This window comes from Mobula birostris, chromosome 23, assembly GCF_030028105.1.
Source record: "Mobula birostris isolate sMobBir1 chromosome 23, sMobBir1.hap1, whole genome shotgun sequence".
NCBI classification, from domain to species: domain Eukaryota; kingdom Metazoa; phylum Chordata; class Chondrichthyes; order Myliobatiformes; family Myliobatidae; genus Mobula; species Mobula birostris.
Window position 1 is genome coordinate 19255179 of NC_092392.1, and position 20173 is coordinate 19275351.

At 43.1% G+C, this 20173-nt stretch overlaps 1 protein-coding gene across 3 annotated transcripts in view; it reads right to left on the minus strand.

Moving 5' to 3' along the window:
• Nucleotides 1-20173, minus strand: part of camk1da (calcium/calmodulin-dependent protein kinase 1Da) — a 317135-nt gene that overhangs the window by 171268 nt on the left and 125694 nt on the right. For all 3 annotated transcript variants that reach the window (XM_072241028.1, XM_072241026.1, XM_072241027.1), the window contains one exon: nt 8136-8210. In XM_072241028.1, the coding sequence (XP_072097129.1) occupies nt 8136-8210 (75 nt within the window). The remainder of the gene's footprint in view (nt 1-8135; nt 8211-20173) is intronic.

Below are 20173 nucleotides of genomic sequence, written 5' to 3' on the forward strand. Positions count from 1 at the left end.
AACATGATCAAAGACCCCACCCACCATGGACATGCTCTTTTCTTCCCCATCCCTCTGTGCAGAAAATACAAGAGCTTGAAAGCCCGTAACACTAAGTTCAAAGACAGCTTCTATCCCATTGATATAAGCCTATTGAATGGTTCCCTAGTTGATAAGACCACTTCACAATCTACCTCATTATCATCTTGCACCTTATTGTCCACCCACAATTCACTTTCTCTGTAGCTGTTACACTTTATTCTGCATTCTGTTATGGTTTTACCTTGTCCTACCTCAAAGCACTGGGCAATAATTTGATCTATGCAAGACAGCCTTTTCACTGTCTCTTGCTACACGTGACAATAATAAACCAATTCAGGCAGAAGACACAAAAGCTTGAGAACACATATCATCAGGATCTGGGACAGCTTCTACCTTGCTGTTATCGGATGCTTTATCAGATGTCTTGTATGTTAAAGATGAACTCCTGATCCCTCAGTCTGCCTTACCATGGCCCTTCAACCTACACTGCAGATAACATGATCTGCTTCTGGTAAGCCGGCAGCACATGTGGTCACAGCAGCCACTCAGTGTCCTACAAAAGGTGCAAATAGGCGTCTTAAATATTTTTCTTGTGATCAGAAGACACCATTGGGCGTTGGAAATATAAAATATTCAACTCCAGTTCATTGGTTCATTAGCGAGATTGTCAGCAGCGGAGCTGCATGGCTTTGGTTGCTGTGTGGACCAGACCCTCATTCCATAGCGTCACCTGTTACAGCCACCCTGGGGAGGAGGCACTGGAGCCAGTGTGGGAGAGAACAGAGACACTGGAATCTGTGCTGGGTTGGGGGCTGGCCCCTGTAGGCTCTCCCTTCGATACTGCTCTCCAGTGTTTGCTCCCTGTGGACGAGGTGCAAAACACAGTACATAGAGTCACACACAGTACACAGCACATTCAGCAACAAGAGCACAAAAATAATATTATAGCGAGGCCTCAGAGTGATGGTGCACGGGATAGTGTCCTGGAGCCACATTTCTGCAAGAACGAGCACTCAGCAGTTCCTCAGCCACAAGGGCAATCCAGTGAGTGAACACTAGACAGCAGCACCATTGGGAGAGCGGCCCACACGCCAGCATGGATTCCAGCATGCCCGCCACTCCTCTGTATTCTGAGGCTGTGCCCTTGGTTCTAGACTCCCCCACTATAGAAAACATGTCCACTCTGTTTAGGCCTTTCAGTGTCTGGTGGGTCTCTGAAAGGAGGGCACAGATTCAGAATACAAGTACACCCTGAGAACAAAGATGGGGAGGAATTTCTTTAGCCAGAGGAAGGTGAATCTATGGAATTCATCAGCACAGATGGCTGTGGAGGCCAAGTCAACGAGTATATTTAAAGTGGATTTGATAGTTTCTTGATTGGTAAGGGTGTCAAAGGCAGGATAATCGGGTTGAGAGGGGAAATAAATCAGCCGGGATCGAATGGTGGAACAGACTCGAATGGCCTAATTCTGCTCTTATGTCTTATGATTTCAGCGATATCCCCTCTCAAGCTTCTGCATTCAACTGAGTGCATACCCAAAGACATCAAATGCTTTCGGTTAATAACAGGTCAGTGGCAAATATGGGAGCTGGACGGTTATCAAGGACACACACAAAATGCTGGAGGAACTCAGCAGGCCAGGCAGCATCTATGGAAAAAAGTATAAATGACATTCCATGGGTGCTGAGTTCCTCCAGCATTTTCTGCAGATTTTCTCTTGTTGGTGGTCAAGGACAGGTCGGAGAGTGATGGTTCAGTCAGAACAACCACCCTCTTTGTAACGTATGGATCTATTTCTTTTAGAGCAATGACCAGCGCACCCCCCCCCCGCTTAGCACTACATGTTGATCTGATGTCTGCGCACGTGCATTGACCTGTTGCCTAGACATGCACATTGTTCTCTCTCTCTCTCTCTCTCTCGCTGCAATGGGAATACACCAGGTAAAGCCATCTCCTGCATGCATGCTTTTATTTAATTGATATGTAGTTGCACACAGACAGAACAAATTGGCAACGAGTACGAACCTGAATGCCAGAGAATATCACAAACCGCGCCGACAGTTAAGGCATGATTACGGGATGAAACCGCAAGATTTAAACAGTACCGAGAAGGACATCACAAACACTAACAAAGGTATCAGTACAGCGTATAGTAACAGCGAAAGACATGCTGAATTTAAAGTGAAAATAACGTGGTGATGGTTTCAGTCAGGCAAGTTGATGAATTTGACAGTGCTAATGAAGACTGGGAGTCGTAAAGCAAGAGGGTGATCTGTATTATAACATGAACAACGTGGAGAAGCAAAAGAAAGCCCCTACACTTCTTAATTTAATGGGCCCAAGAACATACAGTCATTTACACAACCTAGTAACCCCTGCAAAGTTATCAAGCAAGTCGTTTGATGACATTGTTACAAATTTACAAAATCACTTGAGCCCTAAACTACTGATTATAGCTGAGAGCTTTAGGTTTTACAAAAGGAACCAGTCAAAGGATGAAAGCATTTTTGAATACATTGCAGAACTGCACAAACTTTCCCAATACTGTGACTTTAGAGATGGACTTTCTGATGCATTAAGGGTCAGGCTTGTATGTGGCATGCATAGTCAAAGCAGTCAAATAAGGCTACAGGCAGAAAGAGACCTAACCTTAGAACGGGGATTGATCATTGCAATATTGTTAGAGACCGCAGCAAAGGATGCAGTAAAACTACAGAAAAGGTGGTTAAAATGTCAAATGCACAAAAACGTCCCTGAATGGTGCAAAAAGCCAGAGATGTTATCAATGCCACAAATCCTCCCATGATATAAATGAATGTGGGTTCAAAGAAAAAGTCTGCAGAAAGTGTCCCAGACAAGGTCACATAGAGCGACAGAAAGCACAACCAAGTGAAAAGTCTCAAACATAAAACTAAGCAAATGCATAAAGTTACCGAATGTAAAACAGAATCAGACAACATATAGAGTCTGACAAAGGTGAACTGTCATGCCTAGATCTGCACAGTATTACTAAAGCAGATCACAATATGGATGACAATAGATATGTCCAGTGTAAAATGGAAAATGAGGCTGGTTACAGGGTCAGCTTTGTCTGTAATTCCAGAGGATGACTACAACAGATTTTTTTCTAAGATACCATTAGAGAATACCTCAGTGATGCTAAAGACCTACACAGGTGAAAAGGTGTCTCCCAAAGGCAATCTGAAAGTAAATGTAATGTATGCAGGTCAAACACAACAGTTAGAACTTTATGTATTGAACAGTGGAGGGCCAGCACTTTTCAGACATGAATGGTTGACAGAAATCCAACTAGACTGGCACTCAATCAAAGCTCTCAGTGTGACATTAGCAGCAGCCTAAATGGTAACACTAACTAGAGACTGGCACAGGTGCGTAATGCTAATGAGAAGATGTTTGAGAAAGGGATTGGTAAACTCAAAGGCATGAAGACCAGAATTGAATTGGATGAAACAGCAACACCAAAATTCCATAAAGCACTTCTAGTGCCTTACACACTACGTCCTAAAGTGGATGTTGAACTGCAGAGCTTGGAGGCATCTGGAATTCTCTCCAAGATGGAGTGGAGCGATTGGGCCACGTGCTCTGTCCAGTGTTCAAGAAAGGGAAGGCAGGGAGAGGTTTTCAAGGACTGACTTGTCACAAGCCTATCTGCAAATGGAGATTGAGGAGTCAAGCAGGAAGTTCCTCACAACCAACACTCACAAGGGACTGTTCCAGTATAATTGTCTCGTCTTTGGCATCGCATCAGCTCCAGCAATTTGGCAAAGAGCAATGAACTCAGTGCTCCTAGATATCCCAGGAACACAATGTTACCTTGATGACATCATCATGACTGGCAAGAATGATGAAGAGCATCTCCAGAACCTTGACAGAGTGAGTATGGTCTGCGCGCAAAGAGAGAAAAATATGAATTTTTAAAGAATGAAATCAGATTGCAGGCATGTTATTGACAAGCATAGCTTACTTAATTCACAAGAGAAGACTGAAGTACTGCTACAAGCACCCAAACTGGAAAATGTGTCACAATTCAGGTCGTACTTGGGCCTTGTAAACTACTGCCACTGGTTTCTCCCAAACACAGCTGCAGTTCTGCACCCATTGAATGCACTGCTACAGACAGGAGGAAAGTGGGAATGGTCAGAAAGACGTGAAAAAGCATTCAAGGAAACAAGAAACTAATAACATCAAATGAACTACTCACCCATTATGACCCGTCCCTGCCCTTCAGACTGGCGTGCCATTTTATCACACACTATGAAAGATGGATCTGAACATCCGATTGTGTTTGCTTCAAGATCACTGATCAGTGCAGAACACAACTACGCACAGGTCGACCAAGCGGCCCCTAGTCTGATATGGGGAATAAAGAAGCTCCACCACTACCTCTACAGATAAAAGTTCATGCTAGTGACACAGCCCCTTGTGTCCATTTACAATCTCAGGAAGAGAATTCCAGTGATGACTGCTACCCGGTTACAATGTTGGGCACTGTTCCTAGGAGCCCACTCTAATGACGTAGAGTTCAAGGGTAGCAGACAACACAGCAACACTGATGGCTTGTCACATCTTCCACTATTGGTAACTGAAGAAGAAAAGTCTTCATACTGTGACTCAGCAGAAGTGTTTCACACTGCATTGGTGGACCAGTTGCTGGTAACAAATTCCAAAATACTAAGTTTGTACGAAGGGAAACAAGGAACGACCTGATATTGTCAAAAGACTATGAAATCACCATGCAAGGATGGCCAGCTCATGGTAATTTTATGTTTCCAGAGTTTTCAGCGAGATGAAACCAACTGTTAGTATGTCAGAGAATGCTGATGTGTGTATCTCATGTTGTGATTCTCTCTAAACTGTGCACCAGAGTGTTAGAGATCTGCATGAAGGACACCTGGGTACAATCAAGATGAAGCATCTCACCCAGAGCTACATGTGGCTGGTAATAGACAAACAGATCGAAGGCTTGGCCAACAGCTGCTTGAGATGACAAAAAGTTCAAAATGCACCCCCACAGGCACCGTTACACCTGTAGGACTGGCCATCTTCACCATGGCAAAGAGTACACATTGACTTTGCTGGGCCATTTATGGACTCTAATGTTTCTGACTGCTGTGGATGCTCATTCAAAGTGGCCAGAGGTTATACCAATGAAGTCAACCACCTCAGCAAAGACCATCTCCGCTCTGAGGACTTCACCAGAAATGACTTACTAGAACAGATTGTGAGTGACAACAGACCACAATACACGTCAGAAGAATTCTGACTGTTCACAAACGAAAATGACATCAGACATTTCAAGTCAGCTCCTCACCACTCAGCAACAAATGTGTCAGCTGAAAGGTTGATCCAAACCTTCAGGATGTCCATTAAGGCGATGGACAAGGAGGACATCTCTCTACAGTATAAGGTGGACAAATTCCTTTTTGTGTATCGGAACTCTGATCATATGACGACAAATCAAACACCTGCAGTGCTGTTCATGAGCAGGAATCTGAGATCTCGCATAAACTTCCTGAAACCAGATCTACAGAGGGAAGTTCAGAATAAACAGTTCAGCCAGTTGCCAAAAGTAGCAGCAAGGAGCTTTGAGATTGGACAGGAAGTCCTAGTGCAAGATTACCGAGAAGGCAAGTGGATAGCTACAAGAACCGGACCACCAATGTGCACAGGGGATAGAAACAAAAGAAATATAGAAAACCTACTGCACAATACAGGTCATTTAGTCCACAAAGCTGTGTCGAACATGTCCTTACCTTAGAACTACCTAGGCTTACCCATAACCCTCTATTTTTTGAAGCTCCATGTACCTATCCAGAAGTCTCTTAAAAGACCCTATTGTTTCCGTCTCCACCACCGCCACTGGCAGCCCATTCCATGCACTCACCACTCTCTGCGTAAAAAACTTACCCCTGACATCTCCTCTGTACATATTTCCAAGTACATTAAAACTATGACCTCTTGTACTAGCCATTTCAGCCCTGGGAAAAAGCCTCTGACTATCCACACAATTAATGCCTCTTATTATCTTGTACACCTCTATCAGGTCACCTCTCATCCTCTGTCACTCCAAGGAGAAAAGGCCGAGATCACGCAACCTATTCTCATAAGGCATGCTCCCCAATCCAGGCAACATCCTTGTAAATCTCCTCTATACCCTTTCTACAGTTTCCACATCCTTCTTGTAGTGAGGTGACCAGAATTGAGCACAGTACTCCAAGTGGGGTCTGATCAGGGTCCTATATATCTGCAACATTACCTCTCGGCTCTTAAGCTCAATCCCACGGTTGATGAAGGCCAATGCACCGTATGCCTTCTTAACCACAGAGTCAACCTGCATAGCAGCTTGGATGTTGGAGAACAGACATGGAGACGTCATGTGGACCAGATACTGGATGCTCAACCGAAGAACACACCTGAGTCGACTGCATCCAACAAGACCGACACATTACAGTCACCGGACTTACCTCTCAGTGATGATGTCACTGACAGCAACGTGAAACGAGAAATCGAGAACATTGTCTTAGACAAGATACCTAACAAACCCGATGCCACTCCGTAGGTCCAGAGACCCTATCCTGAAAGAAACAGAGCACCACCCAAAAAACTGAACCTTTAGAACTATTAAGTTAGTTATGGACTGTTCTTATGTAAGCATGGCTATTTGGAATATGGGTTTATGAAAAGGAAATTGAGTGTTTTGTACATATGCAGTTTATTTCTTTTAGATCAATGCCCCCCAACCCACCACCACTAGATCTGTTGTCTGCACATGCACATTGACCTGTTGTCTATGTATGTGCATTATTCTCTGTCTCTCTCTCTCTCTCTCCCTGATATGGGAATACACTAGTTAAAGACACCTCCCATGTGTGTGCTTTTATTTAACATATATGTAGTTCTGCACAGACACAACACTCTTTATCTAGGCAGGACTTGCTTGACAGCGAGGTGGCTTTCTCATGTTCCAAATTCATCTGCTGTCATAGTCCTGTATTTTAGGTGCGGTAAGTAACAGTTTCTGAAATCCAGCCACACTGCTGTGGGACTCGTGTGACATTCAAAGCGGGTGTTGGATCCCAATGCTTTTGCGATCCAAAGGTTCTTCAGAAGTCCAGAACGAGGCACAAAACTTGTTGCTTACCGCCATTTTATTAGTGCTGCAAGAGCAAAGAAGAAGAAGAAGCGGCAAGAGAACAAAGGAAAGCTCAGACCAAAAAGTAGTCCTGGTCCAGACTAGAGATCTCATTTATTCCACTGACAGCAGTCAAACAATAAAATAACCAGATTTATGTAATGTAACACCTGATACAGAAAACCAAGAAGCCTTTAGAAAAACACAGAAGCACCTGTGCTGTAATTGCTGGAAAATTAATTGAGCATATCTACAAGGAGCTCCGCCACAAGAAAGCAGCATCGATTGTCGAGAACTGCTAATAGGAAGGAGGCACAGAGCCTTAGATCCCACACCACCAGGTTCAGAAACAACTATTACCCTACAACAATCAGGCTCCTAAGCCAGCGTGGATAACTTCACTCACCTCCACTCTGAATTGATTCCACAACCTATTGACTCACTTTCAAGGGCTTTACAACTTAAGTCCTCAATATTATTTATTTACTTATTATTGTTATTATTTGTTTGATTTTATATTTGCACAGTTTGGCTTTTTTGGCTCATTGGTTGTTTTTGTGTCTAGTTTTTCATTGATTCTATTGTATTTCTTTGTTCTCCTGTGAATGCCCACAAAATATGAATCTCAGGGTACTATATGGTGACATATACTTTGATAATAAATTTACTTTGAACTTTGAACAACTGCATGCGTATTGGTAACCATACAAATATATAAGCAAGCAACATAGATTATGTAAGTAAGACAAATTTCTTCCCAGAAAGAAGCAGATGGCGTTGCCAACCTTACCTTTCAATTTCTTACATTCTTAAAATTAATGTTGGATCTGAAGATGCATTTTAAAAAGGCAACTGTTGTGAGCGTGTTAGAATTAATAGCAACTGGATGAAAGTGAACATGTTTTATGACAAACAGCCTTAGCTCCAGGTGTCAATGTAATTCCACCATCTTATACTCACAGCTGCATCACCAGATACAGGTGGTTAGGGCTTTCGTAGATGTCTTCCAAAGCAACGATGTTTTCATGCTTTATCCTGGAAGGCAGAAGATAACAAGAGTGTTTACTCTCAACATCACAGTCAAACCCCACAGATATGCTATTAGCATGGTGATGTGATCACAAGGAACGTAAGATGCTAGAAAGACTCAACCAAATACGTCACTGCACATCCCTCTCCACTGTCAGTAGTATCTACAGGAGGTAACACATACAAAATGCTGGAGGAACTCAGCATCCACGGAAAGGACTGCAGTCTCATTGAAGGGTCTCAGCCCAACACATCGACTGTTTATTTCTCTCTATAGACGCTGCCGGACCTCCTGAGTTCCTTCTTCATTTTGTATGTGCTACTCTGGATTTTGTGGATCTGCAGAATTTCTTGTGTTTGTGATCTACAGAAGGTGCTGTCTCAAGCGAGTAACAGCTGTGATGGCCAAGTCAAAGAACATAGAACATAGAATATTACAGCATAGTACAAGCCCCTTGGCCCACATTGTTGTGATGACCCCTACTCCAAATTTAATCAAAGCTTTCTCTCCTCATGGCCCTCCATTTTTCTTTCATCCATGTGCCTATCTTTCTCATTGGCATCACTCAAGGCCATAGCTGATAGCCACTTAAATGGTAGGGGTGCCAAAAGGAATGGGGAAAAGGCAGGAGAATGGGCTGAGAGTGAAAAATAAATCAGCCATGAATGAATGGCAGTGCAGACCCGATGGGCTAAATAGCCTAATTCTGCTCCTATATCATATGATCTATCTTATCAGCATAGACTCCAAGCATCCAGACAATGCCACTTTCTCACTGTTCCAATCAGTACAAGCCTGAAGCTCCACGGGTTCAGGAACAGCTAATTCCCTTTAACCAGTTAATCCTTCAACCAACCAGTACAGCAACACTTATGAACACTTAGACCAGTTTGCACTAAAGTTGACTTTGTTTTCTTTTGTTCTAGTTTAGTTTTCTTGTAAAAAGTATGTATGTTATGTGTAATTTATGTTTTTCCTGTGAATGTTCTGTCTCTGATGTTATGTACCTGTGATGCTGCTGCAAGTTGCTCTTTGCACCAATGCATACATGGACGTGCAGATGACAATAAACTTGACTTTGACATCTTTACTGTAAAGAAGTGTGATCTAAGTGACTTTGACTGTGGAATTAAAAACGCAAACACGAGGAAATCTGCAGATGCTGGAAATTCAAGCAACACACACAAAATGCTGGTGCAACGCAACAGGCCAGGCAGCATCGATAGGAAGAGGTACAGTCGACATTTCGGGCCGAGACCCTTCGTCAGGACAGAAGGGTCTCGGCCCGAAATGTCGACTGTACCTCTTCCTATACATGCTGCCCGGCCTGCTGCGTTGCACCAGCATTTTGTGTGTGTTGATTGGAATGATTGCTGGTGCCAGAAGGGGTGGTTTGAGTATCTCAGAAACTGCTGATCTCCTAGGATTTTCACACACAACAGTCTCTAATGTTTACAGAGAACGGTGCGAGAAGCAAAATAAAAATCCAGTGAGCAGCGGTACTATGAGAGAAAATGCCCCTGTTCATGAGAGAGATAACTGGTTCAAGCAGACAGGAAGGTGACAGTAACTCAATTAACCACACATTCCAACAGTGGTGTGCAGAAGAGCAGCTCTGAATGCAGAACACATTGAACCTTGACGTGGATGGGCTACAGCAGCAGAACAGCATGAAGACACACTCAGTGGGCATGTTAAGGGAGATTAAGGGAATTAACTGCGATTGTTTCATTTACAAAATGGACCTGCAGAGACTCACAATCAATGAATATGAAATTCCTCCTGCTGCTGTCAGTGACATTATGTTCCTACACTCTGTCATTAAGTTAAACATATGGCAAATGGCTCACAGTGTGAAGCTGAATCCTTCCCCACTCACGGCGCTCTGACAAATACATGGACCTAAATCACACACATGTAACAGTGAGGGTGAACAGCTGCAACAATACCATGCAATGGGTATCAACGTGCTATCAACACTGAGGTGAGGCATAGTCATTATCATGAACTGAAGTCACATCCAAACAAATAAAGGCTAAAAGAAAATAATTTTACAAAGACTCTAGGATGGTTAAAATTTCATGAGAGTTGGGAAGAAAATCATTTGGATTTAACTAATGAGTTAACCAAGGTAACTAACCACACACCCAGAGAAAACTATCTACAAAATGGATGGAGTATAAATCTCCAACTGTAGTCAGATAGTCATCACCAGAGGGGTAAATATGCTCTGCAGAAAGTGGATCAAAGAAATTTATAAGGAGACCATTTAGAGCATAAGACCAAAAGACATACTGTAGCGCCAATATTAGGCCATTCAGCTCATCCAACCTGCTCCACCAATCAATCGATCATGGCTGATTAATTTTCCCTCTCAACCCCATTCTCCTGCCTTCTCCTCATAACCTTCGTCACCCTTACCAATCAGGAACCTATCTACCTCCGCTTTAAATACACCCAATGATTTGGCCTCCACAGCCATCTGTGGCAATGAATTCCACAGATTCACAACCCTCTGGCTAAAGAAATTCCTCTTCATCTCTGTTCTAAACAGTTATCCTTCTATTCTGAGGCTATGCTTTCTGGTCCTAGACTCCACAACTATTGGAAACATCCTCTGCATGTCCACTTATCTAGACCTTTCAATATTTAATGTTCCAATAAGAACCCCTTCTCATTCTTCCAAACTCGAGTGAGTACAGGCTCAAAGCCAGAAGCAGTCATCATGCATTAATATTTTAATTCCTGGGATCATTCTTGTGAACCTCCTCTGAACCCTCTCCAATGCCAGCACATTCTTTCTTAGACATGGTGCCCAAAACTGCTCATCGTATTCCAAACGTGACCTGTCCAATACTGTATAATGCCTCAATATCACATCCCTGATTTAGTCCTTTTCATCTATGCCGGGCAAGGAGGGATCTATTTAGATTTAGGTGGACAAAGGAAAAGGTTCAAGGATGTGCCCAAGGCTTTCTTGAATAAAACACACGCACACACACACACACACACACACACACACACACACACATGATAAGAGAGGCTGCTGAAGCTGAGATCTGGAGCAACACACAAAATACTGCAGGAACTCAGTGAGTCAGGCAGCATCTGTGGTCTCAACCCAAAACAAAAACTTTTCATTTCCCTCTACAGATGCTACTCAAGACACTTGAGTTCCTCAACAGGAAATGCACACACATACACATATGATCTGCACTATGCCTCAATGCACTCTGAACAGTCATGTAGACAAAAAGACAATCATCTCGAGTCCACTCCCTGCCCTACTGCCCATCCCAGTCTCTAGTCTCTGGGGACTGGGTAGTGTAATGATTAGTGTAACAGACATCCCACCTCCCCTGGAAGTTCCGGGAGTCTCCCGCATATCGATAGTGGCTCCTTGACGCCCGGAAATTATCTACAATATCCCGGAAATCGATTTTTTTGAGAGGGAGAGGGAGAGGGAGAGCGAGCATCCTGATTGGTCTCTCTTCGTGCTAAGAGTGGTTCCCAACCACCGGGCCGCGAGGAAACGATATGATTTGGCGATATGAAACAATATGAGTCGGCTGCACCTTTCCTCATTCCGTCACACACTGTTGACTTTTAACACACGCGAGGTCGTCAGTGACCCAAGACGTGCAAAGGAATGGGTCAGTGACCCATTTGTGAGTGTCCCCGGTGAATCATCCATGTCAGCACGGGAAAAAGATCAACTCCTCGAGCTTGCAAATGACGGCGGGCTGAAAAGTATGTTTGACACAACATCTCTGACAGCATTCTGGATCAAAGTCAAGGCTGAATATCCTGAGATAGCCACGGAAGCACCGAAATTGTTGCTTCCATTTTCAACATATCTCTGTGAAGCGGAGTTTTCTGCAATGAATGCAATGAAAACTAAATTGCGGAATAGACTGGACATAAAGAACCCCCTTCGAGTATCGCTGTCTCCCATCACCCCTCGATAGGACCGTGTTGTTGCAGGAAAACAAGCCCAGGGCTCCCACTGATTCAGTGATATTTGTGTGTTGCAATGATTTTATATGTTCATATGGGGAAGATATGCGCTGTGTGTTTAATATCCAAACGTTACTTAAAATGTTATGATGCGATTGACTTCTCACCTATATTCCGGTTGTGATTAACACCCCCGCCCCCGGTCGGCCGGTCCGCAAGAATATCGTCAATATTAAACCAGCCAAACTCCCTGTAGACTTGCTTAAAGTTGTAATAGAATAAACATGATAATATAAGTACATATTTTAATGTCACATTTTCTGCATATACCCAACTTGGTTTACAGATTAGACAAAATCACTAAACAAAGTATTACATACACCCTTGGAGGTTGACCATGGGGGGGAGGGGCGATATTGGGGTTGCGGGGGGGCGGGTGTGCTACCTCCCTGAAATGAGTTTTTGCAGGGTGGGATGTCTGGTGTAATGATTAGTGTAATGCTATAACAGCACCAGCTGTAAGCTCGGGCTTCAGTTCGTCCACTGCCTGTAAAGAGTTTGTACATTCTCTCCGTGACCGCGTGGGTTTCTTCTAGGTGCTCCAATTTCCTCCCACACTCCAAAGATGTATGAGTTAGTGAGGGTTAGTAATCTGTGGGCATGCTATGTTGGCGTTAGAAGCGTGGCAACACTTGCGGGCTGCCACCAGCAAATGCTTGGACTGTGTTGGTCGTTAATGCAAACAGTGCATTTCACTGGAAGTTCTGATGTTTTGATGAACATGTGACAAATAAAGCTAATCTTCATCTTAATCTCAGTCTCCTTCCCCCTTCTCAAACCCTCTCCTTTCCTCACTCCCTACCTCCCTACATTGACCCCCCCACTTCAAGATTAACAAGGACAATGCAAAAAGGAAGGTGCCTACAACAAAACAAATGCACAACGGTTTGCAGCAATTCAGTAAACGGGGTTGCATCTGACAAACACTAGCGTTTCTGCAGATGCCGGAAATCCAAAGTGATATGCACAAAATGCTGGAGGAACTTAGCAGGTCAGGCAGCTCTTATGGAAAGGAATAAGTTTCATTTCAGGTCATTGTTTCAGGCCAAGGCCCTTCATCAGGACTTAAGACTTCATCAAGTCCTGATGAAGCATCTCGGCCTGAAACGTCAACTGTTTATTCCCCTCCATAGATACTATCTGACCTGCTGAGTTCCTCCAGCATTCTGTGCGTCACTTTGTATCTGATAACCAAAGGCCAGATCATTCTGTGTTGTTATACAATACGAAGAACAAGAAGTAAACCACTGAATTATTGACCCAAGGTCTGCAGTACAGGAAATACATTTTACAGCAACCTTATCCTGTTCATCTGAAGAACCCAAAGGTTAAAAGGCAGATAATCACCATGCAATTACGGACAATGTGTATTCAGTGCTGTGAAGGGTTCAGATGTGCATCAAATGTTATTAGACAGGAAGGGAGATCACAACGAGAGGCGACCAAGAAGGAAACACTTATCTCCTTAAACATTGAGAGACACAAAGCAGATTATCAAACTTAGCCAGTAATTACGGACAAAATTCAGAAGCTGTAAGAAGATTGGAACATCACTTTCTGTGACAGTAAAGCTCTAGACCATAGACCAATTGTGAATTAAAGTTCTCGGCGAGTTTGAAGTCACAAACAGGCCTGACAATGTAATAGAGTCATACAGCAAGGAAGCAGACCCCGCAGCCCATTGGCCCATGTAGACCACAATGTCTACATGACCCATTCCCATTCGCCTATGTTTGACTCAGATCCCTCTAAAGCTTTTGATCAATGTACCTGACCAACTCTCTCTTAAAATTTGTTATTTTTCCTGCCTCAACTACTTCTTCTGGCAGCTCTTTCTACAAACATACTTCCCCTTTGTGCTCCTCCACTTCCTACTAAATCTCTCGCTTCTCACCTTAAACTTATACCTTCCAGCTCTTGAGTCCCTGTCTCTGGGAAAAAGTCCACAGTCATCCTATTAAGACCCCTCATGACTTTATCCACCTCAATAGGATTACCCCTTGGTCTCCGAGAGAGTTGGAAAAAGTCCTAGTCTGATGAACCTCTCCCTATAGCAGTCCCCCACATCCTGACAACATCCTCATAAACTTCCTCTGTTCTTTCCAGTTTATTGGTATCTGTCCTATCTGTCTGAGAAGGAGGGGGGGTAGTAAGTTTGCAGATGACAAAACAGATGGTGGTGTTGTGGATAGTGTAGAAGGTTGTTGGAGGTTATAACGGGACTCTGATAGGATGCAGAGCTGGGCTGAGAAGTGGCCGATGGAGTTCAATCCAGGAAAGTGTGAAATGATCCCTTGTGGAAGGTCGAATTTGAAGGAGGAATAGAGTTAATGGTAGAATTCTTAGCAGTGAGGAGAAGCTGCGAGATAAGGTTGCAGCTCATAAAACCCTGGTTAGACCGCACTTGGAATATTGTGTCAGTTCTGGTTGCCTCGTTACAGTAAGGATGTGGAAGCTTTAGAGAGGGTCTAGAGGAGATTTACTGGCATGCTGTCTGTATTAGACAGCAACTCTTATGAGGTTAGGATGGGTGAGTTGGGCCCAGGGTGGAAATCGCTACTATGAGACTGTATAATTTTAAGGTGATTGGAGAGAAATATAAGGGGGTTGTCAGAGACGTTTTTTTTAACAGAGAGTGGCAGGTGGGGTGATACATTCGAGACTCTTATGGATTGAAGGAAAATGGAGGATTATGAGGAAGGACAGGGTTAGATTGAGTACAAGCCCAGAGCCATGAAATGCTCCTCATATGTTAACTTCTTCATTCCCAGGTTAATTTTCATGAACCTCCTCTGGACCCCTTGTTGTTTTTTTTTCCAGTGATGTTGTTTACTCTCATACAATCTTGGTATATTAAGCATCGGCAACCTGTGGTACCTAGTGATTGAAGGAAAGATGTAAACCACCTAAACGCAGAGAAGGTTGTACAGATACCAGGGACATGTCCATACTAACAAACTGATCAAACATACAGCTAACACTCAGAGAGAAACTACTGATGTGGTCGAATGATACGGAAGCCCCCAGCTGCTAGGTAGCTGGTTGCTATGCAACAAGTTTATAGAATTATGAGAGGCACAGATAGTGTGAACAGAATCTTTTTCCTAGTAGAAATGGCAAATACTAGAAGGCGTGCACTTAAGATGAGGGGGAAAATTTAAAAGAGATACGTAGCGCAAGGCTTTGACATGGAGAGTGGTAGATGCCTGGAATGGACTGCCAGGGGTGGGTGAAGCAGATGCAACAGTGGCATTTAGGGGGCAGTTAAACAGACATATGAATATGCAAGGAATGGAGGGATATGATTATGTGCAAGCAAATGGGGTTAGTTTAAATTTGCATCATGTTCAATAGAGACATCATGGCCGAAGGACCTGTGCTATATTGCTCTAAGTTCTAATCACACAAATGGACAACCTTACAACAGAACTTTCATAAAGCACAAGAGATTCTGCAGATGCTGGAAGTCCTGAGCAACACACACAAAATGCTGGAGGAACTCAACGGGACAGGCAGAATCTATGGAAAGGAATAAACAGATAACGTTTTGGGCTAAGACTTCAGTTCCCTTACTAAAATAAAGAAAATGGCAGGCACCAAGAACAGATTCTGCCCTGCTGTTATAAAGGCAACAAAAGTTATGGGGAGAAGGCAGGAGATTGGGGTTGAGAGGGATAAGAAATCAGCCATGATTGAATAGTGAAGCAGACTTGATGGGTCGAATGGTCTAATTTTATATTTTTATTTGGAGATAAAGCGTGGAACAAGCCCTTCCGGTCCTTTGAGCCATGCCATCCAGCAACCCATTGATTTAACCCTAGCCTAATCACGGGACAATTTACAATGACCAATTAATCCACGGACTGATACATCTTTGGACTGTGGGAGGAAACTGGAGCACCTGGAGGAAACCCACATGCACGCGTGAAGGGAGCTATAAACCTGCTTACAGAGAATGCCAGAAATGAACCCCAAATTCCAGCGCTCCCAGATGTAGTAGTGTCATGCTAATCACTACGCTAGTGTAATTCTGCTCCTATGTGCTATGGTCATACTGTCCCTGAGTGCACAATGGACCTTTGACCTTTGCACATGATTGCCCGCACTGCACTGCACTCCCTCTGTAACTGTAACACTTTACTCTGCATGCTTTTATTGCATTTCCCTTGTGCCAGGTCGATGAGCTGATGTAATGCCATTTTTGTTACTGCAAAACAGTGTTCCATTGTACCTCAATACTTATGACATCAGTAAAACAATTTACCAATTTCAATTAAAAGGATTTAGTCAAATTTCAGGCTTCCATATGTTTATAAAATGTGATTAAAACTCCCAAAACCTGTGTAGAGGATATAACCTTGAGAGGTAAGATTTGAACTTGTGTGTTTGTTATAGAATTCTCAGAAACATCTGATATTAAGGATTTGTGGCTAATGCTTAACAAACTTCATAACAATTTGAGTTAAAATAAAGCTGAAGGTAATACTGTCAGGAAATATAGAAGAGGCTTGACCCAGAAGCAGAGTAGTGGAGACGCTTCAGTAGTGAACAATAACTTTAATAATAGACTGCAAAATAACAAACCATGAAAACCCACAAAACACGAGAGAACAGAAACTAAACACAGCAGGCAACTAGACAGGGAGAGTGAAAGCTAGGAGCAACTAACTGATTGAGGCCAGCTGGTTCAATGAGTGAACAAGGACTGTGGATGAGTCTTCACATCTTTTTTTTCTACTCCTGGTGTAGGGTCTTGGCCCAAAACCTTGACTGTTTACTCTTTTCCTTCGATTTTCCTGTCCTGCCGAGTTCCGCCACCAGTTTGTGTATATTACCTTGATTTCCAGCATCTGCACATTTTCTCTTGCATTTGTGTCTAAAAGCAACTGGTTGAGGCTGGGTGGTTCAATGAGTGAACAAGGACTGGGGCTAAGTAGGCTGCAGGTGGTGAGACTGGACTGAGCGGCAGGTGAAACCCACCAGCTGGGTGGAGACTGGAAGACGTGGGATCAGGCATGACAAATATTACATCTAACGTAGAAGATAGCATTGGATCAAGGATATAAATGAATTATTTGCATAAATAAACCTACAGAAATCAAGTGATGTCAAAATGTGTATACAGAACTATTGAGATCACAATTCAAATTGCAGCCAACAATTTTCATCAGGGTCTTTGTGAAATGGGTAGAAGGAAGGTCCAAAATTTAAATCACTGGGATGTGTTACAATACTAGAGAGACAGATTAATAAAATTTGAAGATTAGATTAGCTTTGTTTGTCGCATGGACTTTGAAACATAAGTGAAATGTACCATTTGTGTCAGTGACCAACACAGTCCAAGCAGGTGCTGGGGGAAGCCGTAAGAGCCACCTTGCTTCCAGGGCCAATATAGCAAGCCCACAACTTACTACCCCAAACCCTAATGTCTTTTTGGAAAAGGTCTTCAACCTTATTAGATGCAGATGAGTATATATTTGGTTTTCTATGAGAATATATGGTCAGCACAGATTACATATTCATGTGTCAGAATATCGTATCTTTCCCATCTCTGAGGATGTATTCGATTCTGTTTCAAAATACAGTGCCTATAAAAAGTATTCACCACCAATGGAAGTTTTCATGTTTAATTGCTTTACAACATTGAATCACAGTGGATTTAATCTGGCTTTTTTTTTGACACTGATCAACAGGAAAAGCCTCTTTCATGTCAAAGCGAAAACAGATCTGTCCAAAGTGATCTAAATTAATTACAAATATAAAACACAAAATAATTGATTACATAAATATTCATACCCCACCTCCCTTTAATATGACACACCAAATCATCACTGGTACAACCAATTGGTTTTAGAAGTTACATAATTAGTTAAATGGAGATCACTGGTGTACAATCAAGATGTTTCAATTGATTGTAGTAAAAATACACCTGTATCTGGAAGGTCCAAATGGTGGTGAGTCAGAATCCTGCCAAAAACTACACCAGAAAGACAAGAGAATATTCTAAGCAACTCTGCGAAAAGGTTATTGAAAAGCACAAGTCAGGAGATGGATACAAGAAAATTTCCAAGTCACTGAATATCCCCTGGAGTACAGTTAAGTCAATCATCAAGAAATGGAAAGAATATGGCACAGCTGTAAATCTTCCTATAGCAGGCCATCCTCAAAATCTGAGTGACCATGCAGAAAGGGGACTAGTGAGGGAGGCCACCAAGAGGCCAATGACAACTCCGGAGGAGTTACTAGCTTCAGTGGCTGAGATGGGAGAGACTGCGCATACAACAACTGTTGCCCGGGTGCTTCACCACTTGCAGCTTTATGGTAGAGTGGAAAAGAGAAAGCCACTGTTGAAAAATCTCACATGAAATCTCAACTAGAGTTTGCCAGATGGCATGTGGGAGACTCTGAAGTCAGCTGGAAGAAGGTTGTATGGTCTGTTGAAACCAAAATTGAGCTTTTTGGCCAGCAGACAAAATACTATGTTTGGCGTAAGCCAAACACTGTACATCATCAAAAAAACACCATCCCTACCATGAAGCATGGTGGTGGCTGCATCATGCTGTGGGGATGCTTCACTGCAGCAGTGAAGGCTTGTGAAGGTAGAGGGTAAAATGAATGCAGCAAAATACAGGGAAATCCTGGTGGAAAATCTGATGCCATCTGCAAGGGAACTGTAACTTGGGAGAATATTAGTTTTAAGACCATAAGATATAGGAGCAGAAGTAGGCCATTCGGCCCATCGAGTCTCTTCTACCATTCAATCATGGGCTGATCCAATTCTTCCAATCATCCCCACTCCCCTGCCTTCACCCCATACCCTTTGATGCCCTGGCTAATCAAGAACCTATCTATCTCTGCCTTAAGTACACCCAATGACTTGGCCTCCACAGCCGCTCATGGCATCAAATTCCACAGATTTACCACCCTCTGATTAAACTAAAGACAATGACCCCAAGTATTCTTTTATGAGTTTGTATTTTAAAGCAAAATTTCGGTGAACGATGTTTGCCACTTGATTCTGCCTGTGTAAGTGATCAGATTGAGTTAAACTGTTGCAGGATCTTGTAATGTGTCGGATTGTTTCTGGTTTCTTCAAGCATTTTTTTGCATTTATCATCTTGAATTTGTTGGTCTTTTATTATGTATTTTTGTTCATTTTTTGTGTTAACCACCTGGTCCTGTGCTGCCACAAGGGACCCTTCTGTTTCCGAAGAAGAGATCTCCAACTCTGAGCCAGGAGTTCCTTGTCAACATCTGGTCTACTCAGACCATGGGAATATTATTATTATTACTTACTCTGTAACCTTAAAATTATATTTGAAATCCTGTTTTTTAACCACCTCGATATTCTCATGTATGGAATGATCTCTCTGGATAGCACATAAAGCAAATGTGTTTCACCGTATTTTGGTACACATGAAAATATGAGGCACTTTGTTGGTTGAGGTTAACCATGGGTTTTGCATCCTAGATGTCTACATTGATGGTGCAGTGCTATCAGTCGATACGTAAGCCAGGGAAATACAGGTATATACAGCAAGCTTCCCTTCTCCATGCAGCTGATGAATCCAAAGGAAAGGCAGAGACTGATACAGTTTCCCACCAGCGGTGTCACAGGAGTTGCCAATCAGCGTCGAACTCAATATAGGGTTAGGGTTTTGCTTTCCAGAGACTGCCTCCAGACTTTTCCTCAGGGTTTACTCCTGAAGCCTTCCCCACGAGAGGGTATAGTAGAAGGTAGCAGAGGTTTGAGATCAGATATCACCTTCTCTTAGATGAGCTGTCAGCCACAGACGATGAGCCCCCCTCTGCCTGGAGTAACAGGTTCGAAGGCACCAGTCACCTGCCTTTGCTCCTCCTCGAATCAGCAGAAACGGTTCTGCCGCAAGTGAAGGCCAGGAGCTGAACGTGGTTGTCAGAGGCTACTTGATACTCACACCATTGGGTGCAT